This window comes from Mauremys reevesii, linkage group 7, assembly GCF_016161935.1.
Source record: "Mauremys reevesii isolate NIE-2019 linkage group 7, ASM1616193v1, whole genome shotgun sequence".
In the NCBI taxonomy this organism is placed as follows: Eukaryota; Metazoa; Chordata; order Testudines; family Geoemydidae; genus Mauremys; species Mauremys reevesii.
In genome coordinates this window covers 38954662-38982434 of record NC_052629.1, presented here as the reverse complement: position 1 = coordinate 38982434, position 27773 = coordinate 38954662, and the positions used below count along the sequence as shown (strand labels likewise).

The 27773-nt window shown below is 43.9% G+C and overlaps 1 protein-coding gene across 2 annotated transcripts; it reads left to right on the top strand.

The window, feature by feature from the left end:
• Window positions 1-550: 550 nt before the first annotated feature.
• Window positions 551-27773, top strand: OIT3 (oncoprotein induced transcript 3). 2 transcript variants are annotated; one of them, XM_039482683.1, is made up of 9 exons: window positions 551-756; window positions 4616-4990; window positions 7135-7245; window positions 9036-9158; window positions 11323-11394; window positions 16045-16205; window positions 18415-18830; window positions 23357-23456; window positions 25359-27773. In XM_039482683.1, exons 1-9 carry the CDS (start codon window positions 693-695, stop codon window positions 25539-25541), a joined length of 1605 nt encoding a protein of 534 aa, XP_039338617.1. In that variant the 5' UTR covers window positions 551-692; the 3' UTR covers window positions 25542-27773. The 2 variants fall into 2 exon arrangements, with proteins under 2 accessions (XP_039338617.1, XP_039338616.1); XM_039482682.1 differs by having other exon boundaries at window positions 11323-11445; window positions 25359-27772.

Sequence of the window (27773 nt, the reverse complement as noted above, 5' to 3'; positions counted from 1 at the left end):
CCCCCCCCCATTTCCTGTTTAGTCAGTGGGTGTTTTCCCCCACTCTGTTGCTGTGTGGTTGAATGAAGCTGCATGTCCCCAGTCTGCACTTACTTACTATCAGTAGCATGTTTTTTGTGCACTGAGCAGACTCTGTACAAAACTCATGACTCAGGGAGTCAGGATATTTGGACACCTCTCTTCACTTTGATGTTTTCGTCTTTCCCTCCACCACCCCCTCCAGTTAAAACTTTCCAATTGTCTGTGATTAACTGGGGGGAGAGTCATGAGCATAATGAAGTCATATGATTTGTGGAAGGAGCCGAGATAACAGCTAGCACCAATCTGCCCTTCTCTTCCAGCCTTCCAGGATGTCCGGGTGTCCCCTCCATTAGAATTCCCCTTTAGATAAGATACTAGAGGTGTCACTTCAAGAAAACAATAAGGGATGAGTTTAAAAACAAGCTGGGTCAGTAAAGGGCAGTGCTGCTTTGTGCAGGTCAAGGCTGAAGTTGCCCAGCATCCCCTCAGCCTCTTCCTCCGATAAACCCTCCAACAGCACTAGCGCCACCACACTTCCCAGAGCTTGGAGTCAAAACACACAAACCATTAGGAGAAGCAGTCAGAGAGAAGGACAGTGAGGCAAGACAGAGGGGGAGCAGGCAGTTTCAGGGAGTTTTTGTTCAGGTGCAACTTTTACTTGGTTGAGTGGGATGTTCCAGTACTTGTTTTTCTCCTTCTGTATCTATGTCAAGTTACAGCCAATATCTTCAGTGGGTGAGTAACCAGAAGTGGCGCTGCTTTTAGGGGTATGTGTGTGCATGGTATTTTTGAGTTTAGGCTGGGAGGCCTTGTGTGCCTTTTGGATAAAAGAGTGGTAGATCCAGGAATCAGTATTTGAAATATCTTGAGGAGTTTTACAGCCTCCTGTTCTACACAGAGAGTCCTAGAGTGTTTGGACGCTGTTTAAACAGGCAACATCTCCACTTATTTGTAGTTAAAAGCAGGGGAAATTTAATATTCATTAATGGTGGAGACTCTCTTTAGAGTCGGGTGGGCAGGTACTGTGCTAGTTGCTCACATGGTCTAGCAATACAGCTCAGTTCAGAGAACTACAGTATCCCATGACTACTACTTCTCAGAACAGAAACGCACAAAATGTACAGGATTGACCTTTCTCCAGGGTGTCAGACTCATGAATGCTTATTAGATCATGAGCTACGTAATTATATATGTTAAAGTGCACAAACAAAAATCATAGTATCAGTAAGGTTACAAATTGAAATGTTTAAATGAAAGTTAATGTTCTTCTAGCATTAGGTTGGCCATACTATTTCCAAAAGCACTCAACAAAGCTAATGGAAAGGGGGGTTTGAAGGGGTGAGGGTGAAAATGAAATGTAAAAATATTGCAGTTTTGATTTTAAAAAATTGAAATACTTTTTCACATCTTTTGTGAAAATTTTTTTTTTAATTTCCTTCCCAAAAACACAAAAACAAAAAATTTTCCACTAGCTTCAGTGTCAGAAAGAACCCTTTGGCATTAGCACTGTGCCTGCTGAGGCAGTAGCTGCAGGGTCTTGCAGCTGTTTGTCTGCAAATAGCTGTATTAGTCTTCAGCCTTCTACGGGCTAAGGAATATTTTAGTCACTATTGTCCCCTCCTGCCTGAAACTGCCCACAGTCTGGGTGGGGGGTGTTCTTTCGCTTGAACTGCTTCCTCAGTCTGGAGTTCCCCCTTCTCTCCCTCCAAGTCCCTGCATTGTTCCATTCTCTAAATCTCACCTTTAAAACCTTTCTTATCTGTTTAGCTAATGGCAAGCTCTCTGGGGCAAGTGTTTTCTTAGCCCATCTATGAAAGAGGCTATTTAGAAGCTAATTGCATTGTATGTATCTTCAGTGCTGCTAAGCTGGGAAGTGGACAGGGAATTCCTCACTTTGCCACCTTTTTGTTGCTAGCACAGAGTTTTTAATCTTGGACAGTAATCCATCCTAAACCCCAAATAAGAAAGTCATTGAAACAAAAGCATTAAGGAGAAAGGCCAGGTAAGTGTGAAAGAGGCTATTTCAGTTATATCTGTTCTGGATACACAGGGGCGGCTCTAGAAATTCCGCCGCCCCAAGCCGCGGCCGGGGCAGAAGTGCCTGCGGGAGCTCCGTCCGAGCCGCGGGACCAGCGCACCCGCCGCAGTCATGCCTGCAGGAGGGCCGCTCCTCCCGGGGCTCCGGTGGTTAGCCTAGTTCCTCCACGAAATCAGTTCATCCCGCTGGTAAGAAAACAAGGATTGAGACACCTTAAATAAGTGGGGTCCAAGTCTGTCCTTGTTTGGGAGGTAAAATAATCTCTTTGGGAATACTGGCTTTAAAAGGGTGGCATCTCTGGAAAAAAGAAATGCATAGTGAGTTTCTTCAGAGATCTGAGATTCTTAATGAGGGCTTCCCTTTGCAATCCTCGTCAGGGCTAAGGAATATACGTGGTATAGCAAGTTTTCTGTTAGTTCTTCTGCTCATCACTTAAAAATAATGGTACCAAAGCGTCTTTAAAAGTTTTCCTCCATGATCCAAACCTGATCTCCTACAGCTTCCTCTCATAGCTTTGCAGCCCTCTAATGGCTCCTGCAGCTAGGTGTTGGTTTTTTTTCTGTTATACTTAACTCAAAGCCAAATGAGACAAGTCTGTGATTGCAGATGGTGTAAGGATGTTTAGTGTGAGATTCCTTTAAGAGTCTTGTATTATAGGAAGGTGCAAGATAGCATTTCAGTGAAGGAAACAGGTATTTACAGAGGATACAGGTAAATTAGACAATCTTTAAACCATTTCTCAAAGCACTTATAGTTCCCATTTCAGAGCAAGTGAAGCAATAATAAGTACTGTACAAAGACAGTATCTAGAACATTCTATTAAAAACAATAGTTGATTTTGAATGGCATCTTTCATATAAACTGCATCACGCCATTCTTTAGAACTAAGTTAAATAATAATATAGCAGAGAGAGAAAGTACAGAATATATGGAAGAACTATATTAAAGAGAGAGAGACCATGTATTCTACTTGGCTGGGATGTACTTAATCAGAATGACTGGCTTTATTAGTCTAATGCTACTGAAGGTAATGAATTCTCCTTAGTCAGGAAAATATTAGCATACCTTCTGCTTACAGGGGACAAATCAAGTTGTGATTAGTGGTACTTAACCAGGTGTTAATATATTGTGAAAATGTAAGTTCCAATCTTTTAGTCTAGAAACAGACTAAATACAGGAAAGATGAAAATGCACTGAATATTTTTGTATTTTCAATGGTACAGTATTCTTCCATTTTAGATATTTTGCGCACACACATCTCCCACTGAAGTCAATGGATGCTGGTTTCCAGCATGTCCCAATTCAGAGCACTCCATTCGGTAGGTTTTGAGGTGACATATGAAGAGAGGTGATAGGAAGGCTGTTTCAGATGGCAGCTGAAGGTGATCAGACCAACCATAATGAATGTTTTGAGTCAAAGGAGGGATAGTGTTAAAGGGCAGAAGGAATAATGTGGACAAGTTTCTTGGGGTAGTCTGGCGCAAGTCCACACAGGTCTTCAAATGCCAGGGACCTGAGTTTTTCTACTGCCTTGCCCCTTGTGTAGTAATTTACACTAGGCAAAGTGGGTGTAAAACCCTAGCAAGTCAGCATGGTAACCCTTTGCACCCACTTTGCACCGGTGTACAGTACAAGGCTACACAAGGGGCAGGGTGATGGAGAGCTAAATCTAAGGACAGTAGTTTGAACTGCCTGAGGAGGGTTTACAGTTATATTGGATTCTAATGACTCTTGTGTAGGTTCTGGGCCAGATCCATAGCCAAGGTAACAGGCAGATATTTTCCATTTGTAGAATTGTAACATGAATATGTTCACCACCTATCTATTGCTTGCATTCTAACAGCTACTTCTAGTGATGATTTCTGACTTCTATCCATAGAAAACTAGTACTCAACAAAAAGTGAACTGTGCTATTGTTGAATGCTTTTTATGAATTTTATAAATGCTTCAAAATCCACTTGGAACTCAATCCTCCTCCTTCTGAAGTCTGGGGAAGAATTAGAATCGACTCCAATGGGTCAGACACTTATGTGGCCCCAGCAAGTGGATGAAAGCCAAAGAACTGATGCTATGCAAGGCATTTCAATTATGCTTAAATAAGGGATTCATGGGGTGTCTGATCCACTTAAGTCATCCACATGATGTTGCCTGCAAGCTTAGTCACCAGTCAGAACTTGAATTTGCGAGAATATTTTCCACTTCACTTCATTCTGCTATGCTTGAGGTACCCATTATACAGTAGTTACTCTGCAAGTCATTCTTACTGTCATATAGTGTTTTAAGTGCTTGAATGGTCCTTTATGTTGCTTGTTTTTAAAGGAATTAATTAAGTTGAACTTTAAGAATACTTCATTCCTCTGAGCTTCTGGTAAATGGACAATCACTTTACCAGCATCATTCTGTCTCTCTGGGATCTCTGTCCATTAAGAAGATTCTGCTATATCAGGAATGGAAAAATAAAATTGAAATTATTTTCTGGTTTCTACAGTTACCAGTCAGTAAACATGGTTTGATTATCACTGGTTTCTCCCTCTTCTCTCTTATCATATGACTCAGCCCTGGACCCTTGCTCTGCCTATATCAGCCTGAATGAGCCTTGGAGGAACACTGATCACCAGATAAATGGTTCCCGTGACCAGCCTACATGCGATAGCCACATTGATGGGGAGTGGTACCGCTTCACTGGCATGGCTGGTGATGCCATGCCTACCTTCTGCATCCCAGAGAACCACTGCGGGACGCATGCCCCCATCTGGCTAAACGGCAGCCACCCTAGGGAGTTGGATGGCATTGTCCAAAGACAAGCCTGTGCGAGTTTTAAGGGGAACTGCTGCCTTTGGAACACCACGATTGATGTTAAGGCATGTCCCGGCGGGTATTATGTCTACCGCTTAACCAAGCCTAGTGTCTGCTTCCATGTGTACTGTGGGCGTAAGTAACCATGAGAGTCCTTTCTTTTCTTTGACAATCTCTTTATTCTTTTCTGTGATTCTCTGAGTGACAACTGTGTTGGGGGTTTCCCGTCTCTGGTAGTTAGTTCCTCACTCCCACCCCTTGCCTTGGCGTGGGGAATCCTACTGATGTTGGAGAGGCAGGAATGCCCCCAGAAATCACTCCCAACACAGCAAACAGTCCAAGTGCCACTCCAACATTAGCCTCTTAATCACAGCACTGCAGTACGGTGCCAGCCCACAGTGGCCATGCAAGACAGGCTGCTCCCTGTGTCTTTCCCCAAGCCCTGAGCTCAGACTCTAGGTAGAAAATCTTCTATGGCCTGTGTTATACAGAAGGTGATTGATTAGATCACAGTGGTCCCTTCTGGTCTATAGACTAGATGATCATAGTGGTCTGTTCTGGCCTCAGAATCTGTGAATGGTATTTCCATCCTCCAGCAGGAGGAGAGCTGGCAGCAGAAACCATGGGTAGGGCTTCTTGCCAGCTCTCAAGTAAAGGAGGGTTCTGGGGCCAGAGGGCTTGGCCTTTCACACTGTTGATATCTGAAGTCAGGACTTCACAATGACAATGCTGCAAAACAGTTGAAAAGTGGAAGAGTTCCCTTGTGCCTAGAAATTAGGTATCCTAAAGAGAATAAGGAAAGCCCAGGCTATGAAAACAGCACCAGCCCAGCTCCTATGACTAGGGCCTTAACAAATTCACAGCCGTGAAAAATGCGTCATGGACGGTGAAATCTGGTCTCCAGCATGAATTCTGGCCTTTTGTATACTTTTACCCTATACTATACAGATTTCACAGGGGAGACCAGCGTTTCTCAAACTGGGAGTCTCAACCCAAGAGGGTTGCAGGGTGTGTTTGTGTGTGTAGTAAGGTTATTGTAGGAGGGACATGGTATTGCCACCCTTACTTCTGTGCTACCTTCAGCAGAGCAGCAGCAACGCAGAAGTCTGGGTGGCAATGGGCAGCCGGAGAGTGGTAGCTGCAGTACGAGGGCCCAGCTCTGAAGGCAGCAGCACAGAAGTAAGGGTAGCAATACCATACCAGGCCATCCTTACTTCTGCACTACTCCTGGCAGTGGTGCTACTTTCAGAGCTGGGCTCCCAGCCAACAGCTGCCACTTTCTGGCTGCCCAGCTCTGAAGGCAGTGCAGAAGTAAGGGTGGCAATACCACGACATCCTCTACAATAACATTGCAACACCCACTCCCCACTACCCACTTTTGAATCAGGACCCCTACAGTTACAACACCATGAAATTTCAGATTTAAATATCTGAAATCGTGAAATTTATGATTTTTAAAATCTGATGACCATGAAATTGACCAAAATGGACCAAGAATTTGGTAGGGCCCTACCTATGACTTTCACAGAACTGGGCTCAGGTCTGAGTTGACAACAGAATCCAGAAATCTCCCTGATTTGGGGTGAGTTCCGGATTCTGTGGGACACTTTCAACTATTTAATTATAACTTTAAAAAGTCTCTCTTTTCCTCATGTAATCAAACCCATAAAACTACTAGTTCTTCACTCATCCACAAAGTGTTCCAGGAAAAACAGGGAGATATGGGACCTGAATTTTTTTTTATATAAATACATAAATAAAAAACAGGAAAACCTCCTTTGGCCTAGAAGATGTCTCTATACCTGTGAGAGAAGATGACTGATTTATTTTCTTCTTACACAAAAAACTTGTCAGACTGATGCAGCATAAACTGTAGGCTTGTTTATATTAGAAAAGTTGCAACTGTTTCACTAAATCAGTTTTAAATCTGTCTAGTTAAACTAGTGCCAACCTCTAATGTAGACATACTTAAAATTGTTTAACCCTCACTTAAATCAGTTTAGATTGTCTGTAAATTACCAAAACTAGATTTGCACTGGTAAATTAAGATAGTCCAAATTAAATGAGTTTTAAACCAGTTTAAATGTCTCTCCATTAGTCTGCACTAGTTTAAACAGATCAATTCAAAATCAATTTAATTAGACCAGTGCTTTTCTAATGTAGGCCAGGCTTGTAACTTATTAACTTAGCTGAGGGCATGAAACTCATAGCACTAATGGTAGAACTAGTTGTCTAGATTCTCAGTATTCTAGATGAACAGTGGTCTTGTCATTCTGTAGATTTCTATGATATCTGTGATGTGGTGGATTGCCATGGCTCCTGCTTGGATACCGGAGACTGCATGTGTTCCTTGGGGACAACACTGGGACCTGATGGACAGACCTGTCTTGGTAAGGGCAGAAACAGAGGGGCATAGGAAATGTGAGGAGAGACCAGCTGGAGAAAAGGGACTAAACAAGTTATTGATGTTTCCTTTTTGTTCCTTTAGTTATTCATCTCCCAGTTAATTGCTTAAAAAAAAAGGTGGAGAGACATATGTTTGGGACTAATTTTACCCCTTGTTGCTTGTCCACATTGTTTTCAGGTCAGTGATCTCACCTTTGGAGTTTTCCACCATTGACTCAGCACCTGACTGACCATTATCCTGGTGTCCCTGAGGCCATATAATTACTGAGGGTGAATTTGTGTTCTTTGTGGACCAGCCGTTGGTTTAATGAAGAGCTAATCAGAGGGCAGCAGCTTTGCTGTCAGTGGTGATTTGCTTTGGAAGGTCACTGCTCATTCATATTCAACAACAGGTTCATAGTCTGTCATGAGAGGCTTTTCCTTCATGGCTCTGTGGGATTCCTCAGTCCTCCAAACAGTTACATTCACGGTCACAGTGCTACATGCTAAGATTGGTGATGCTGACAATCCTACTGTCATTGCAGGGCCCTATCCAGGGCTTGGAACTCAGTATCTTCATATCATCTGTTGGAGTTTTAGATTTCTGTCTCTGCAAATGTAGCTTGGAGGCAGAGACACTATGCTTGATAATCTGTGACCAATAGGTAAGAGTTCCCGGACTTAGGTGGCATGGGGCTGGTGCTTTTTCAGTGGAGGAGCCTCGCCCGGGAACTTCTTTCCTCTTCTGGCCCACCAGGACCTGAGTCTGTTGGCCTTCAGGACTAGTGGTGAGATCTGTCTCTGCTTCCAGGCTTTTTCATTATGGTCTGATTATGGTGGAGAAGGGATTAGGTATAATGATGGATGTGAAAGTTGAATGATGAATGAGTCTTTTCCAATATTGTCATTAGTCTGCAAAATATGTATGGATTTTTATCTTTTTAATATTCTTTGTGTCCATAGACTATTAAAACTTAAATCTGTGGTAAATACCTGGTGGTAAAAGATTGATCAAATAGCTGGTGTTTTCTTTTGACCTTCACACTGTCAGACAGAGGTGTTATTTTTTCCCACTGAATTTAGCACTGGAGAAAAGTGCTGGACTGACAGCCCTGCAGACTGATTCCCTTTATATGTCCACAGAACAGCAGTGCAAATTTCCCCAAATTTAAAGCTTTGCCAATATGCTTTCAATCCAAAGCTGTGGGAGATCAGCTCTATAGAGGAAAGAACCGTTGGTTTCTTTGCTGATACTGATAATTGTCAGAGTGGGTTTTGCATTGTAAATATCTTTCACTTCTGAACTGAGGCCATCAGGCCATTTCACTTAAGTCACTGAACAGTCAGAAGATGGTAATAACTTCATCTCTGCTGACATGGGCTGGAGTTCACCAGTGACCTCAAAGTGAAAGTCTGTGCACTCCCATTACTAATCCCATGAGCCACTGAGGTCTCTGACATGAACTGCATATGGTTCCTCAAGTGTGTAATAAGCATCTGGGAGCAGATATTTAAGCCACAAAGATGCCTTCTCAGAGATTTATTCCTAGCACTAAAAAACAGAAGGAAATATACAACAAATATGCACAATTTGATTCCATGCACAGTTTTTGCTGAGGAGTCTTAGTAGTCCTGTCCCTGTTGCAGAATTGACTCTGCTGTCTTTACCCCCTGCATTACTTTTTTTTTGGGCCAGAAAATCAAGTCCAATTTCTTACCAGCAGCCCTGTTCATCAGACCCATTTTACAGGCTGTGTGTTGCAAAATTGTGTGTTACAGTATTTGCTTCCTGCAGATGAGAATGAATGTGAACAGGATAATGGAGGTTGCAGTGAGTTTTGTGTGAATCTGAAGAACTCCTATCGCTGCGAATGTGGAATCGGGCGCACGCTGGGAAAGGATGGTAAAACCTGTGAAGGTGAGTTAAAAGGCAAAGGGATGAAGGCACCAGCATGGAATTACAGCTCTGAATTGCACCTTCTACAGTCCTACTTCCATAAAGTTACATCAATCATTACATTCCTTCCTGCATAAATATTATCCCACAGTATTTGGTCAGTCATAGCATTTTTCAGCTGGTGTGAAATTCACTTGTGTTACTGTTGTACTTGCCAGTAATTTTACTCCTGAAACACTTAGAAGAGAGTGGTGAAGAGGCTCCTTCCCACACCTCCAGTATTGTTTCCAATAAAAACATACATTTGTATTTGTGAACATATTTTTTATTCGTTGTTAGCAGACATAAGTGGCTTTTAAGGAAGGATGGAGATAACCTTGAAACATGACCTGAGTGCAAATCGTGTAGTGATGGGACCTTACCAGCACAGCTCTCAGCTACTCTGTGCATAACCCCTCTGATCATCACCCCATACAATGACGAAGGAATGGAGACAAAATGATGAGGCATGGGACAGGGCAATAGGGACACATGTAGGGGATGAGCGGGATTTTGTATTGCCATAATCTGGCAAAAGGTGAACTAGGGATGGGATTGGTAGGTGGGAAAATATCAGTTAGTCCCAGTTATGGTTGAGAGTTGTGGGGGTTTTTGGTTTGTTTTTTTACTCTCTTGAAGCTTCCCCTACAATCCTAAACTTCACTCACAGTTGTAGAGAGTAACTATATGAGTGCTGGAACAATTAGCAGAGAAATAGATAGATACTAAATATGTTGTCGTGATTCAGAATGAACATTCTGTTGAGATGTGTGAGGAATAGTTCATCTCTCTCTTGGAGGTACTAGCTAATTTGTGCCCTCAGTTCACCCATTAAACTGCATTAAAATCAGTGGGTTTGTACAGATGTAAACTGAGGTAAGCCCTCATCAGGCACACTTTGTTTGCAAACACACATGTTCTAAACTGTTTTTGCGTGAATGCTTTAGTTCTACAGACCCACCAGACAAATACTAGTAAAATGCACTACTTAGTATAGGTTCAGTAGGACCCTTCTTTCCTAAAAGACTAAAAAAAACCCAACACAGTGCATGTTTTACACTTTTTAAAATGTAATTGAACCACATTTTTAGTCAGCCAACAAGGGAAAATTTCACTAGCTTTTACTAGTGCCCTGTTAAACTCAGAGAGTAATAGCAAACGTGAAATCTGACAAACTGGAGTGACTGTTAACATTACAAATGCTTTTTTTATTTGGTTTCTGCACCATTTTCTTGAAGTAAAATCTCACCCAGTTATTACCGTCAAAGCTCTAAACTAGTCAAAATGCTCTTCATACAGCCAGAAATATACTCTGCAAGCTGAATAATTGACATTTAGTGTTTCTTTCTATAGGATAAGTATAAAATTAAAGAATTAAAGTGAGCTTAAGGTTGATTAAGGAAATATGTATGTGTGGTAAAGAAAGACCCTGCCTAGCAAATAGAAGGGAAAGCCTTGGAAATAGTAAGTGGTAAGGCCAGAAGGAATAAAGTAGGGAGGATCTCTGGGTCAAAGAATAACTAATAAGATAAGGAGAAGTTTCTAAAAAGACGACTTCTAACCAGTTGGGGTGACTGCAGATGGTTTTAAATCAAAGAGAATCTGTCTTAAAATGAGCTAACACAGCCCTTCCTCAGCCCACACACCAGTGTTCAAGCCTGTGCGAACCCAGGTATAATGGGAAAACTGTTGGACATCAAAAAGGAGGGGAGAAATGGCCTTGGGAAGAAAGGTGATTGTAAATCTTATCTGGATTAAGACTGTACATAAGGGTGAATTGTCTCAAACTGTTTTTTAGCTGAAGTCAGTAATTGGCGAGGACATCCTTGTCTGTTAAAGGGTATAAAAAGTCAGCTCTTAACGGGTTTATTGCTAATACCTGCCTGAACATGTTGGAGCCGACCAATATGGGTCTGAGCACCTTTGGGTTTGGTCATTTATAAGCATCTTGATCAAATGCTTATAAATGTTTTGTTACTGTTTGGATGTAGTAAATGGCTTCTTATTTAGGCTTTTTTAGGCATATTTAGAGGAACTGCATGAGACTTTGGATTTAATAAAGGAATTTATGGTTAAATTGGTGTTTGGTGATTTCCCATGTTAATATTTCAAACATTATTAATAATTCCAACACTTTGTCTCTTAGAAATTGAAGGTTGCCACAATAACAATGGAGGCTGCAGCCACACCTGTATTGCAGTGGACGACACATACCAGTGTGAGTGCCCAAGGGGGCTTGTTCTGTCAGAGGACAACCACAGCTGCCAAGGTAGGGCAATAAAGATCACTTGCTAGAGAGCCAGCCCAGGGCAATGTAGGTAAAGTAGGGAAGCACCCTTAGAACTTTACTCCATTGGAGCTAAAGTGCATCTTGAAGGGGACACTCCTAGGCTCTTGGATGATGTAGAAGGGTCACCAGTGCTCATAATGCCTCTGCTCACCCACCCTCACCAGCTGGAGAATATGTGTTGTGTAGTCAAGTATTTAGCATGAAGGCAGGTTGGGGGTTTAAAGAGGTAAATGGTGCCTCTTCTGAGATTACTATTTTACAATGGGGCCAATTAGTGTCAGATGTTAAGGGCATTTTGTGGAGGAATTCAGCATTTTAAAGAACAAGCAATCTTACTTTATTAAATTCAATCAAATGTATGGCCACATACAGTAGTTTATGGTGTAAAGCAGATATTTAACAGAACCTTTCTATAACTGCAGAAATACAAGTTTTTATTACCTCTAATCAAGTTTATGGTGATGTAATGAACTGTGGAAGACTTGCACAGAAACCTGAAGCAGTTTGTCTGTATCATATCAATAGTTCCACATGTAGCAATCCCTTTCAGCGTCATTCATGGTATTGTATCATCTGTAATTTTTTAAAAAAGGGAGTCGAGTCAAAGAAATGTTTATAATTTTTAAAGTAATTTTCCCCTCCCATTTATTCCTGCTACAGTTTGAAATTGAAATGCTTTTTTCCTCCCGGACATACACAAACCCTATGTACAACTAGGGACAGATATTTTAATAATTTAACATTTATTTGTATTGTGGTAGCCCCTAGGAGACCCAGTCATGGACCCACATTGTGCTAGGTGCTGTACAAAAAAATGGCCCTAGCCCCCAAAGAGTTTATGTTCTAACTACAACAGAGAAACACAGACAGACTCAGGGAGCACAAGGAAACAGGGAGACAATATTGATCAGCATGATAGGCCGTAGTCTTGGGCTAAGTTCCTTGTAAGCTGTGCGGCCGCGCAGCAGCCTATTTAGCGCTGTGCAGGCGCTCAGGGAACCCACCCAGGGACCTGCTGTGCCCCTCCCCTAGCCCCAACCTAGCCTGACCCCCAACTGGCCGGGGAAGGCAAGTCCAGGCCAAGGGAGGGGCTCCCTGGCAGGTCCAGGCCATGGCAGAGTTGGGGCTGGGAGAGAGGCACTGCGGACGTGGCAAGTACGGGCCGCCTCTACCCCGGCCCCAACCTAGCCTGGCCCCCAACTGGCTGGGGGGAGGAGCGGCCCTTACCTGCCGGAGCACCCCTCTCCTGGCCCCAATTCTGCCACGGCCCAGCCCTGCCGGGGCACCCCTACCCTGGCCAGAACCCATCCCTGGCCTGGACCTGACAGGGCCGGGGGAGGAGCACCTATCCTGCAGCTCCAGCCCCGGAGCTGCTGCAGCGGGGAGAGGCACCTCTTCCCCCAGCCCAGGTAGTGGTGTGGGGAAAGAGAGCTGGCGGAGTCCTCTCTCACTGCCATAGCTCTAGAGCACCTCCTGCACCCCAAACCCTTCATCCCCCCACACCAGAGCCTGCACCCCCGGTCAGAGCCCTCTCCCCCTGCACCCAACCCAGAGCCTGCAACTCCAACCCTCTGCCCCAGCCCAGAGCCCACAGCCCAGCCAGCACCCTCACACCCCAACCCTCTGCCCCAGCCCCGAGCCCCTCATCCCCGGCCCCATCCCAGAGCCCACAGCCCCAGCCAGAACCCTGCACCCCAACCCTCTGCCCCAGCCCTGAGCCCCCCATCCGTGGCTCCATCCCAGATCCCCCAGCCCCAGCCAGAACCCTGCACCCCAACCCTCTGCCCCAGCCCTGAGCCCCTAATCCCTGGCCCCATCCCAGAGCCCCCAGCCCCAGCCAGAACCCTGCACCCCAACCCTCTGCCCCAGCCCTGAGCCCCTAATCCCTGGCCCCATCCCAGAGCCCACAGCCCCAGCCAGAGCCTTGCACCCCAACCCTCTGCCCCAGCCCTGAGCCCTCTCCCACACTCCAAACCCACATGAATTTTGTCATTTGCACCAATATGAAGGTGATGGGAACACTGGTCTGGGGACACAGTGCTGCCAGCATTGTAAGCAGTATGTGGATTAGACCTCCTGGGAGCTGCATTAGATGACTCAAGTGCTTCAAACACCAGTAGCTCATCTACTTTAGGGCTCAAGATTTGTTAACATTGGTGACATTGAACCAGTACTGTCAATACTGGGACAGTTTTTTGAAAAATGTCTCTAATGTAGGCAAGGTTACATTCTGTCATTACTCTGCGGTTGCTCATCAGTAATGAGTTGTTGGCGTTGCCTTTTTTTTTTTAGTCTTTTACCAGTGGGGGATGAGTTAATTTGGATCCAAAGCTGATTTATTGATAGTAGTGAAACCTGTTCTAGTTTTAAGTGTTCTCTGGATTCAGGGATTCCCACGTAGTCTAGAATACATAGAAGCCTGCACAGCCCTAGCCCAGAACTCAGGTGGTAAGGATTTTCTTCTCCTCTCCACTTAGTATTTCAAGGTAACAGCATTAAAAAATAGAGATGTGTCCAAACCAAAACCCTGGATCCAAATGCTCCTGAACTTTGAAGAAATGCTACCTGGATCCAAACTCTCTTGCTCTGGCCTATCTCAGTTTAAAAGCATTTGGCTTCCTCATTTGTCAAAGGGTTAGTTGAAAGTGTTAATAAAAGTCCTAAAGTAAGGCTGAGTTCATCACTTCTGCACAGTGTTAGCTTTCTGGAGACCGTGGAAATGGTTTCACAGTGTCCCTGTAGAATCTTGAAAATAAGATTTGTCCTTTGTTTTGTCCTGTGCTGTTTGACACACATTGATTATTTCTCACCCTCTTGTCTTTCTAACAGAGCAGGAGCTCTGACATTTCCTTTTTATTTAATTCTGCTTCCCCCTTAGTGATGGCAGTTAGAGAGCACACGGCTCTGGGAACACTGCTTGTTATTTGGCACATCACACCAAAAATGATGGCTTTTAATAAAGCTATTATTCTCTATAATGACTTGGTGAGTGTTAAAAATATTGCTGCTTGTACAGCATAAATGTTCACTCGGGGGAAAAAATTATACTTCAATGATGCTAGTTGTATCCCAGACCCAAGGAGCTTGGAATTAGAGAGGCAAAACTTGTGGAGTGGGAAGTGTTGAATTATTTTTCTGAGTTGCCTGTCTGCCAAATTAATGAATTTGCAGAATGTTTTGTCCTGTAACTTAAAACTAAGTAATTCCAAAATTCTCTATCTTTTCTAGCTAAGTGGGGAAATCTGGGCTATGCATAAGAAGCAGAAAGCCTCCCCTAAAATTAAGTGGGTTCCCTATGCATAGGTTGTACATATAGTATTTATTTTTTAATAAAAATATTTTCTCCTATACACACTTCTTTTTAACAGTTTCTCTCTAGCCTGTTTTCACTCTGCTCCATCTCTGCTCATCTTTCCCCAGTTTCTCTTTAATAGAGTTCAAACTCAAAAATGTTCAAGTTGAATTTTCAAATCCCGGATGTCCAAGTGGCTTGGCATGAGGAAGAATGAGTTTGCTAATCATTACCAAATGTATTACATTAAATATTGATTCTAATGGTCTTTCCAAACACATCCATTCTGGCTGGACATCTATACAGGATGAATTAAGCCCTCCCAAAGTCTTGTTATAGCATGTTCGGGGACTTGTATACTACCTGAGATAGATTCTTCAAGGATGGCTCTGTTTGGGTTTTACAAAATCCTTGCCAGTAACATGCAGGGGTCTTCCCAGGACATTACACTGTTAATGATATCATCCAGGCCTTGACTAAATAAGAGTAATTTGAAAAACAGTAATTAAGCTCCTCCCAAAAAAACTTCAGTCTCTTCAATTCTGTCTTCTGCTGCTGGTCCAGCCAGGATTTAAACATGGATTGGAACAGTGAGGAAGTTTGGGGTGTGGACAGGACATAAAATGAAATGGGGGGGAAGAGCAAAACCTCTCCATATTCCACAATAACTTAAAACACCCTGAAATTAAAAGGGCTGAGGAAGATAATGTGATTCAATGCTTTGGCTAAAATGCTTAGTGTTAGTCTGGAGAACAGTAGGATAAAAATCACTTGTATTGAATAGTCATAACTGAACAAAAGGGCAAAGACCTCTACCAGTTCCCAGCAATGCAGGAGATGCACATTTAAATGCAGCTCTCAGACTCATGGGTACAGATTTGCCCCATGAAGAGGAAAAACTGCTCTTTGGGGCATCTAAAAAGCTGAAATCTGAAATATTCAGTTCCCCTGTCTGGGCAGAGAGATCAAAACAAACTGTAGGCCAATAAAAGGCCATTTCAGGAAACACTGGAATGGGAGTGAAGGGCAGCCTGGTCACAAATAGGACTTGTACTCTCCCCTGCATTCCTAGTCATTAGGGTGACCAGATAGCAACTGTGGAAAAAAATGGGACAGGGGGTGGGGGGGTAATAGGCACCTATATAAGAAAAAGTCCCCAAAAATGGGAGTGTCCCTTTAAAAACAGGACATCTGGTCACCCTACCAGTAATGGTATGCAGAGGCCTTCCCTACCTCACTTGGCAGATTTGCTGTGCTGATCATTGTGCTGGGGGCTTTTCTTGCAGTTCCAGTGCTGTGCAAATCCACCTCCATTGAGGTGAGCATCCCCAAGGATCTGGTTGGAGGGCTGGATCTTTCTCTCAGCAATGCTTCCTGCAAAGGAGTATCCAATGGCACTCATGTAAACATCAACTTCTCTTTGAAGTCCTGTGGCACCGTTGTAGATGTACGTATCCTCATCACCATCAGCTTTGTCATCATCATTGTTCTCATTACACGTGTATGGACTGGGGATAAGTGTACGGTCAGCTACGGCCCAATCCTCATTTACATGAGTAGCGGTACTGAGGTCACTAAGGCAACTGATATGGGGACATGCCGCAGGATTGAGCCCTCAGTTAATGTTAATACCCTTCCCACTTTGGATGTGTCATGTGAGTCGTGAATCCAAACTCTTACTGACTGAGCTGTATGGGTATCCAGTTCAGCTGCGTTTCATAAAGTTTCTTATTGTACAGGTAGAACCTCTCTCAGACAGTCTGATTTCTAAGCTCCTAGTAGCCATTTTATAAGATGAATACCCAGAGGTGAAAGTAAGCCAGTACGCCCCAGTACCACAGCCCCAGACCCTTTAAATAGCCACTGGAGCCCCGCTGCTGCCTCCCCAGGGCTCTGGCAGCAGGGCTCTGGGGACGATTTAAAGGGTTCAGGGCTCCAGTAGCCACTACCACCCCGGGCCCTTTAAATCGTTCCCGGAGCCCTGGGGTAGCGGTGTCGGGGCTCAGGTGGTGATTTAAAGGGCCAGGGGCTCAGCCACCGCTACCGCCCCAGGCCCTTTAACTTGCCACTGCAGCACCGCCACCGCTACCCCAGGGCTCTGGCAGCAGGGCTCCAGGGTGGTAGTGGCAGATGGAGCCCCAGGCCCTTTAAATCACCGCCTGAGCCCCCAGCTGCCGCTGCTACCCCGGGCTCCAGCAGTGTGGCTCAGGTGGTGATTTAAAGGGCTCGGGGCTTCCACTGCCGCTACCCTCCGGGGCCCTTTAAATCACCACCCAAGCCCCACTGCTGGAGCCCTGGGGTAGCGGCAGTGGGGCTCTGGCGGTGATTTAAAGGGCCAGGGGCTCCCAGCTGCCGCTACTGCAGCGGAGCCCTGGGCCTTTTAAAGCTCCTCCAGAGGCTGGGGCCCCCTCCGAGGGTTATTTAAAGTGCCCGGGGCTCCAAAGGCCCCGCCTCTTCCGGTAGAGGCCACACCTCTTCCAGTAGAGGCCCCTCCCCCTCCTAAGGACTCCAGAGTACTGGTAAGTCCTTTAAGTTACTTTCACCCCTGTGAATACCATGCATTTGTGGGAGACAAATGAGGAAAATACTGGCTATATGCATATCTTCTATGGAAACTTGAGTATTTCTACACACTTCCTCTCAACTATTCACCCATCATATTATAGAAGACCCCCACATGGTAGGCCTCATCCCTTTTCCAAGGAGGAATGGACTGAAGGGTATTCCCTCTCTCTGGAGTCCGACTACCCTCTTTCCTTAGCACTTTCAGGTCAGGAGGAGAGGAACTGGGACAGGAATCAAGCTGCACATTAGGCTGTACTTCAACAATCACAGCAAAGAACATAAGGGAGAAATTTCAGTTCAGAAAGAGCCTTTGCGGGCCCATCTTTCACAATATCTGTTTTTATTTGTGTGCACATATTTTTTGCTTGAAATAGTGGAGTAAGCAGGCATTTTCTAGGGATTTTAGCCACAAATTACTGTGTGGCAGCTGCAGTGAGAGAATCCCTTCCTGCTGCCATGCAAACAACCTCAGCCCAGGCCTAGAGGGGCCACCAAACTCTGCGTGTGAGGGTTGGTTCCATCTCCCTTATTGGCTCAGTCCTAGTAATGTACATTTGGAAGTATCGAGGACTGAACTGAGACTACTAAATTCAGTTCAATTAGGGCCTCTGAGGGGGCTTGACCTTGGTCCTTGAGGGAAAGGCCAGTTTTTATGCTCTGTCACCCAGTAGCGGACTCGTTTGCAGAAATGCAGTCAGAAGGGAACACAGGAGGGGTGTTCCCATTACTGGCAACTTCTCAGGAGCCAGAGGGCTACACCCATTGTAGCCTTGGCCTCCATCTGTAATACAGAGCTCCAGTCCATGGAGACTACATGTCCAAGCATAATGTTTCTATCCAAGTGCCTCACTGTAATCAGATAGTGTCCATGGGTCCTACTAAAGATGAGGGTGACTGTGGCTGCAGCGTATAATTTTATTGGCTGCAGTTTGTTAGAGCAGGAATAGCAAGAGAAACCCAGTCTCTGGCTCTTGTGTCCAAAATCAAACAGATTTTAAAAAATAAAGGTCCTGTCTGATCCCTGATGTTTCCAGTTGCTTCGTGTTGTGATGATCTTCCTCCCCTTCCCACCTCCCATTGTTGTGCTGCAGGTAGTAAATGATAAAATCATTGCTACCAATATGGTGACCGGCTTGCCCAAGCAGACACCTGGCAGTAATGGGGACATCATCGTCCGCACCAGCAAGCTGCTGATCCCTGTGACCTGTGAGTTCCCCCGTCAGTACACCATCTCTGAGGGCTACATCACCAACCTGAAGAACTCCCCTCTGGAAATCATGAGCCGCAACCGGGGCGTCTTCCCCTTTACCCTCGAGATCTTCAAAGACAAAGAGTTTGACGAGCCCTACAGGGATTCTCTCCCCACCCTCAAGCTTCGCGACTCGCTGTATTTTGGGATCGAGCCCATGGTGCACGTGAGTGGGCTAGAGACACTAGTAGAGAGCTGCTTCGCCACCCCCACCTCAAAAATTGACGAGATCCTGAAGTACTACTTAATTCAAGACGGGCAAGTGTCACAGTTCTACTTCCCTTGTTTGTCTGATATTTAACCCCAATACCATTTGCCATCTGGGTCACAGGGCACATAGAGGAAACAGAAAACACCATCACTCCTCCACAGACAGGAAAAATCTAGACTACTGGTTGGGACATGTTCAGAGTAATTGCCAACAGCCATTGTTACCAATGCAAAACCACCCACATAGTAAAAAGTCTGGAGAGACCAAAAGGAAGGCAGCATAAATAATTGTTGCATATTGTTGTTGTGTATCTGTCTCTGTAATTTGGCTCCTGTAGAAAAACCATGTGGCCCTCTTTGTGTGCCAGCTGGTGACCAAACACTAAAGCTTACTTAACCAATGAGTTGAATCCCTCTATTGTGGCTGGATTTATTCCGTGCGCAGCTAAGCCTGTGGAACCAAATCTCTTTATATTCCATTAACAGTCATTTTTACCCTGTGAGCCAAAAGTTCCGCCATGACTGGAGCTTCTAGGAGCTTTGCTGAGCTCATTTCACATCTTACACCTGCCATCTAATGGTCTGTCTGGCTATCACTATAGACACAGTGGCCTACAGGTCACTTAATTATGGGAGCAATTTTCTGGCAATTGCCAGTGGCCCAAGTCCTCAGGGGAATGTTAATAAAAAGCTTAGAGCAGACCTCCGAGGTCTGTAAAGGGACATCTGATAATGATAGTGGCACAACAGGTTCCAAGTAGCTTTGCTGAGTGTTCTGATGTTTCATAAGATGATCCCAGCTTTGACAGGATTGTCACATGTCCTGACATGTTTAGAATAATTTTAATGTTAACATGATGTTGTCTCAGGATGTTTGCATCGTGGTGTTGCCAGTCAGAATGGCATTGCAACATCCTAATGCAAATTTCACAGTATTGTGAAGGTTGTATGCTATGACTCAGGGGACAAAGTCCAGTAAAAGTAATATCCAGGATGCACACATTCAGCCACTAGTTCAGGGACTCTGGTAATTAGTTAAGTCTAATTTAGTGTCTGCCCATCAGCCTGCAAAGATAACAGTGGTTTATGCAATAACCTGGCTGCTGAAGAAATAAGTCATCCACCATGACAATTAATGAGGCAAAAGTCATAGGCTGATATTTTAAAAGTAGCAGGGAGGATTTGGGTTGGATATTTTGTTTGCTTTGTGTTTGTGTTTTACTTCAATCTGTCTAACTTTAGTGAATTATTACTGCAGCAGTGTGTAGTGCTTCTCTCTCCATAACCAATGGTAAGCTACACGTTGGCTCTTGTACCCTGTACTTGATGTATCAATTGCACTTAAGTCATTTATGCACTTCTACTTCTGTGCTTTATGCACCAAATCATAATGGAATAACTTGTTTATCAGATCTTCTAGGAATGACTTTGGGCACTTGTATTCTTGGGGCTCCAAACATCCATTAATCACCAACACTTGAGAACATTACTGAAAATGGTCAGTATTGGAAAAAGGAGGAACATGAACTGAATGGGGAGAAAGGAGAATTGAATGGTGAGGTCTCAAATCCATAACAGCAGCAGATTTGCACTTGACTATGATAGGTCCAGGGGGTTCCTCCTGTAAGCAGTCACTGGCATTTTCTCCTCATAGGAAGGAGGTACCAACAACCCCTCTGCTATTTTTATACTTTACAGGACAACAAAACTTTACAGAAAAGATATGAGATTAAGTGTAGTGGAACAGACACCCTTCTGACTTCAGTCTGTATAGTCCTGTCAAGATTACTATTACCTATCAAAGTACTCTGCATGGGCACACTGCATACTGTTTTTGCTGCTTTTGCATCAATTAAAAAGTAAACTTCATAGACTATACCAGTGATTAGCCCATGCTAAAAAATGATCATTCTTGCTCAAAATAGTACTCAATCCAACATCCCTTAATCTCCCCATACACAAAATCCTAAGGATAAAAGACAAGCCTTTTAATTAGTTTAGCTAATTAATCACCATCAGGTCTGCAAGGTAACTGTGACTTAGAAATTCTTAAATAAAATACTGTATAAGGACTTGAAATATTTTTAGGGAGTATCCTTCCCTTACTTATTTTCCACCACTCCAAATCCCCCAGCTGACAAGTGCTGAATGTACCTTACTTTGGAGCCCACCACCTCACTTCTGAAAGGGGCTGTCTCCCTTCAGAGGCTGAGTGAAAACTGACTGAATCCTGGGGGATTAACTCAGACTCATGGGTGCTGGAACTAGGGGTTCTGGGGGTGCTGTCACACCCCCTGGCTTGACGTGGTTTCCATCATATACGGGGTTTATAGTTTGGTTCAATGGCTTTCAGCACCACCACCCCCTATAGAAATTGTTCCTGCACCCCTGCTCAGACCCCTTGTGTGTTGCAGTACAACATCCTGTCACTAGACCAGCAGGGCAGCCCTAAACTTATATTTAAAGTATATTTTTAGTATCCCTATTGTATGTGCCTCTAAAAAAGCAACGAGCTGGTTGTAGAGAAAACAAATATTATAGCTCTCCAGTGTGTATACCCAAGACACTGTGGTTTAAAGTGGGTCCATTATAATCAAATCATAGTCCAGGACTTTTAAGAGGGGTTTGATTTAACCCAGCTCAAATATTTTAAGACGGTTTCAGTATAAATCTGTTAATAACACTCTTTAAAGGTGGCCCTGTCATTATTATCATATAAAGAAAAACCCTTTAAATTGGCTCCTTCATAGTCAATTAGGAGCTATGAGTTTAAAAGCCACCTTATAATAAACAATCCAATAGCATCTGATGTTTGTCCACCATGGGGACATCTGAATATTGCAGTTCTAGGAGTGGGCAGTTCAAATGGGCAGTTCTAGGAGTTCTAAACTCATATTGTAAACCAGACACTTGGACCATTTTTTGAGAAAGGCCTGAAATAAAACAAGTGATGAACTAAATAACACTGATTTTTATTAATTTTTATTTGTCTCTTTTCTTCACTCCCTTCTCAGTCCGACAAACGGATCATTCCAACAGTTATATAGTGCAATGCATGCTATTGAATCCAGTTTATGCAGAACTCTACTAAAGAGAGCAACATTCTGCAGGCTGAAGAACCTAACTGGCTGAATATCTCAAAGGTTTTTAAATGAAAATTTCTGCGTAAACAGAGCCAATTATTTTTCTTTTTCGTAAATGAATACACTATACTGTGTAATCATTTTCAACAATTCATCAAATAGTTCTACTGTGGCTGTCTGTTTAAAAGTCATGCGATAGTATTTCAAGTTTTGTTCCTCTACCCTCCACCATTTCCATCACAACCTCTTTTATAACATGCAAAATCCACATTCCTGAGATGAGTTTGTGGAAGAGGACATACTGTGTTGTAATGCAGTACAACAGCAGAGTAGAATTTGTGCCTTTTTAAATCAGCAGGGCATTGTAATAATCAACAAGAACTTCCATTAAATAAAAACATTACATTTTTCTTTTTGTTAGTTCTATATCTAGCTCTAAACTGTTGTATAGTTCAGGCTCCAAATTTAAGTTCTGTAAAAACAATTAACCGTTCTCCTGGAGTGTTCATAGAAATATAGGGCTAGAAGGGACCTCGAGAGGTCTTCTAGTCCAGACCCCAGTCCTGAGGCAGGACCAAGTATGCCTACACTGTCCCCGAGCGGTTTTTGTTTAATCTGTTCTTAAAAGCCTCCCATGACAGGGGTGGGATTCCACAACCTCCCTAGGAAACCTATTCCAGTACTTAACTATCCTTATAGTTAGAAAGGTTTTCCTAATATCTAACCTCAATCCCCCTTGCAACAGATTCAGCTTATTACTTCTTGTCCTGCCTTCAGTGGACATGGAGAACAATTGATCACCATTCTCTTTGTAACAGCCCTTAACATATTTGAATACTGTTATCAGGTCCACTTTCTGGCTTCCTGTGAACCCTAATACAAACATATTGTCCTAGAGCATGAGATACTGAATGTGAAATTGGCTAGACATGGAGAAGTTGATCAGTGTAGTTTCACAGGCTAAGCTGCAGAAATGCAAAAAGTAAACAAAAGCATAAATGGTGAAAAGTACATTAGATTTGAAAAATGCTTCATTTTTAATTATCTAAGAAATTTTAGTAACACAGATAAGGACATTTTCTTTTAAAGTAGATGATTTTTATCTTCTCAGTGCCCCTTTAATGATGACATTATATTTTTTTAAATAATCCAGGAAATATCTGAATCTGTACATCTCTACTGATCACTGCAGACTCTGGTGCCCAGAAAGGTGAACTGAGGATAAACTTGATTGCAATTCTCTGGCAGATGTTCTGGTTGTGGGTGTATGCAGCATTATTAGTTGTGTGCATTCTGCCAGTTCCCTTTGCTGCAGAGCTGTGCTGGAGATGCTATCAGTCACCCCGGTTGTTTTTTGTCTTCATTCTTGAATGTTCTGCGGTGGCCAAAGACAAAGTAATATGGATGGTAACTAGATGACTAAATAGGTTGGAATACTTTTTTTTCCACCTCTGTGAAAGCTATTAAACCTTCTCCCTCTCCTTTCTTCAGCTGTGTTTCTGATGACTCCGTGAAACAATACACGTCAAAGGATCATCTCGCTAAGCACTTCCAGGTCCCTGTGTTCAAGTTCGTGGGTAAAGACAACAAGGTGAGCTCAAAACAAAATTACTTCTCAGGCAGACATTAAACCAGCCCCTAACTGGGTTGGGAGACTGTCCATGGGGGAGCGACTAGTGGGAGGGACACAAAGGGGGTACCAGCTAAAGGGGTGACTCCTCCCCATATGACCCCCTCCATGTGACTCATCCCCGCCCCCAGCCCAGGGGCTCTGCGTTCTCCCCATCCCCTCTTGATCCCATGTTTCCTGGCGGGTGGTGGGGGGAGTCTGCTCCAGTCCTCCTGGCATGTGTGGAGCCACACGCTAATGCACTCTCCCAGGCAGCCTGGTGTGGCATGCAGCAGCTGCACTCTTCCAGGCAGCCTCCAGCCATGCTGCCTGCCTGGCAAGCAGTGTGGCCAGAGGCTGTCTGGGAGAGTGCAGCCACTGCATGCCGCACCAGGCAGCATGGCCAGAAGAGGAGAGGCTCTGGCCCTGCCCCTTCATCTCCCTGGCTGCCGGCCTTGCCCCACCACAACGTTTTGGGGAGGGTCCTGTGACCCTTTGCCCCCATCTCCCACAGGTCACCATTGCATGGGGCTGATTCTTTGTGCGTGTAGTATTACAGTAGTAGTAGAGAGTCAGGGATAGGAATTGCCATACCAGAACAGATTGATGGTCTGCCTAATCTAGTATGTTGTTTCCTTTAAGAGCAGGGGTTCTCAAACTGGGGGTCGGGACCCCTCAGGGGGTCACGAGGTTATTACATGGGGGGTCTTGAGCTGTCAACCTGCACCCCAAACCCCGCTTTGCCTCCAGCATTTCTAATGGTGTTAAATATATTTAAAAGTGTTTTTAATTCATGGGGGGGGTCGCACTCAGAGACTTGTTATGTCAAAGGGGTCACCAATAAAAAAAGTTTGAGAGCCACTGTTTAAGAGCCTAGATCAGGTGCTTTTAGAGGAAAGTGGGGGGTCGGGGGAAGCCTTAACAGTTGTGCAATACCATGGCTCAATTTCTTCCTAACAGCAGAAAGCACTTAGCTTAGGCCTGAAGCATGAAGATTCATAGCTCTTATAATTGTTGTCCTACCTAGTGTAGTATCACTGCAGATTCTGTTCTATCTTATTCTTGTGTCTACACCTGTTTGAATTTCTTTAAGCTGTTCTTGGCAGTATCAGGTTCAAAATTCAACCTTACCTGCACGCGCACAAATGCAGGACGCCCTGCTCACTACTCAGAGGGACTCGACCATCCTCTCCTATCACCTGGGGCATAGGGAGCTGCCATTCCATCACTCCCTCTTCCTTGCTGTCTAGAAATGACAGCTGCTACTCACATCCTCCTTCCATGGTCCCCCACAGTCTCCTGTCCTCCTCACTCTACACTGACATGTTTTCCTTCCCTATCCCCTCACAGTCTTCTACTCCTCACATTTTCCCTCCCAGCTCATGCCACATTCCACAGCACTCTCTCCCTCTGCCTTATGCTCCCCCAGTCCCCTGATTCCTCATAATTTCCTGTTCGTTTCCTGACAAATTCTCCCTGATGTGTACTGCCCCTTCAGTTTCATTCCCAGCACCTCCACGTTCTCTTTCCCCTGCCTGCCCCTTACACAGTGACTAAAGGGGCCACCATCTTCTCTGAGCTCAGTTAGGCTACAGGGTCACTGGAAACAAGCAGGGCAGCCATTTTTGCTGGGAGCAGCCTTATTTTCTCCTCTAAAGGTTAAAGGGACATGGCAGTGAGGGCGGCCTGTGGCTTCAGTCCCTTTAGTAATGGGAGATGGTGTCCATCTTGGATGAGGACAATAGTTTGCAAGTTTGGGATGGATGATGGGAATCATTTAAAAAAAATCACATAATATTGTGAGAGCTGGCAGCACCGCTTATGTGAAAGCCAGCCCCATGGTTCTTCACACTGCCAGCTCCCTGCCTTTTCACAATCCTGCAGGAAGTGTTCTTGCACTGCCGCATCCTTGTGTGTGGCGTGCTGGACGAGAGGTCTCGCTGTGCCCAGGGATGTCGGAGACGAATGCGCAGGTCAGCTGGGATGGAAGAAGAGGAGGAGGAAACCAATCACATGGCAAACCATATCCTGACAGGTGGTCCCATTAGAATCGACATGGATGAGTAGCACTCTCTCACCATCACAGTGTACTACCCAAGAACCTGCCCTCCCTCCCTATTGATGTTTTGTCGCATGGGTTTTGATGATGTGAAAGGGTGTTTGGTAAAGCCCTGCATGAGCCTATTATCGTGTTTCATAACAGCCTGACAGGTGTTTACTTTTGTGAAGCTATATTAGACACAAGAGGCAGCCCCTCCATATGTAATCTGATCAGCTGTGTAATACAGCTGTGCCTGCATTTCTGTCAATTAAAGAGAGACATTTCAGTTATAGGCCCAAAATGTTACCTGCCTTCATTTTTCTGATCTGTTTGCAAACTTCCCAATGTTTAAACACATTTTGAACCATGTTGCTAATGCTTTATTTTCCAAGGACAATACAAACAGTGCCAGGAGCCCGACACACATACTGAACAACTCCTGTGATAAGGCTGTGTGTGCGGTGAGTGTGACATCAAGGTTCTGAAGGGTGGTTATTAAAATACATATAAATATACATCTCAAATATGCAGACTCCTTGAAGCTGTAAAAGAACAGTAATATGCAGCTAAAGCTCAGAATTGTTGCAGGCAAATGTGCATTTTTTAAAAGAATTATTTCATAAAATTAGTTTTATATTTTCCTCTGACAATTACATACATTTTTTACAATATGTTTCTCTCTATTTAGTGTATCATTTCTTCATCTCTCTTCCCCCTAATCCTGTCCCACTGCCCCACTAGTTTGGTGATATGTGGTGCATTTTTGTAAGTGGTGTGACAGCTTGATTGTAAAAAAATTAAAAATCTCAAAACTAATACAAACTGTGATGCTGTGATCTTCTGTGACTTGGATGTTCTAATGCATTAACCTAGAACAGGATAGAGGTGTTGATGAAATGCATAGTATGAACAATTGATGGAAACACTCCATAGATAGTATTAAACATAGAGGATCAGGTTCAAAAGCCCCATCAGGCCTGGTTACTGCAGAAACTCTCAGAAAGTTCTTAAAGACATTGTGAGGGTTAAGCACCATCTTGGTGGAGGAAGACTAGCAGGAGAGTCTGCTCCAGTGGATATTGAATATTGGATACTGATACCTGTCTGAGATTCATTTGGAGTACAAAGCACCAGCACAGAGGGAGGTATAATGCCAAAGCCTGAACTAGCCCACGCGGCTCCATGCAGCCAAAGACTAGTGGCTTTGGCTGAAGAGATTTCCTAGGTAAGAAGTACAATGCAGAGCCAGCAGTAAGGGTCAGCAAGTGTGCAGAAAGTAGGTACAGAGCCCAAGAGTGAGAGAGGAGAGAGCTATTGGGCTTGACTTTGTATTCATGGGGTTTTCTGCAAATGAAATTCCTTTTGTGCAGTTCTGGCCAGCACTGTTCAAGGTAAACAAGACTTGTGTACATTTGTAAATAAATAAATTGCACTAGAAAATCCCGTGAGTCTGTATCACCAACTTTTCTTCCAATTGGAAACTGTCCAAAGTCCAAAATCTGTTATTACTTGCAAATGGGCAACAATATAAAAGGGATTACAACTCATATCCGCAGTATTCCGTTTCAGAGCTCTATTTCCTCCAGCAACCAGACTCAGAATACAAATCAGAGTTTAGCATTATTGATTTATTTGGTAGCTCTAATTTTTAAAAAATGGCTTTTAGCCTGTGTTAATGAAGAGAGAGAGAGTCTGTGTTGGAAGAATAGCAATAATGGAAAAAATGCTGGTAAAATAATATGAATAAGTGGAGACACTGTTGTTTTGATGTCTTATCTAACCACTGTGAAATAAAAAAAAAATGGAAATGTAACATACTGTTGTATTACCATATTGCTCCTCTTCCTGCTGATTCACTTCTGTATTAGGATTGTTTTAGTAATTTTCTGTTGTCATTTTAACTTTTTTCAAACACCCAAATGTTTTAATTTCCTTATGTTGATAGAACCTGAGCTGTGAAATAAGATGAATTTTCAACCTTCTTGCTGTGGAGAGATTTTTTTGTTTTGGTGCAGCTGTTAACCTAAAAGGTGGGGGCGTTTTGTTTCACTCTTGGGCAGAGTAGCTGGTTCTTACTGAGAAACTGTGATTAAAATCTCCTTTCTGATCTGCAGGCTTTTACTGAAATTAATTGCAAAGTAAATGGGAGGAAAGTGAAAATCAGATTGAAAGTCTGGGCCCTAAATCTTTTCTTGGTTCAGGGAGAGCTTGCTTGGAATGTGCAACCTTAGCTGTGTCCTCTGTAAATTCTGACTGAA

Coding starts and splice junctions, on each gene's coding strand:
- OIT3 (XM_039482682.1), top strand. CDS start 693: ATGTTCCAGTACTTGTTTTTCTCCTTCTGTATCTATGTCAAGTTACAG. Junction 4,991..7,134: donor CTTCCATGTGTACTGTGGGC/GTAAGTAACCAT, acceptor GTCATTCTGTAG/ATTTCTATGATATCTGTGAT. Junction 9,159..11,322: donor GGATGGTAAAACCTGTGAAG/GTGAGTTAAAAG, acceptor TTTGTCTCTTAG/AAATTGAAGGTTGCCACAAT.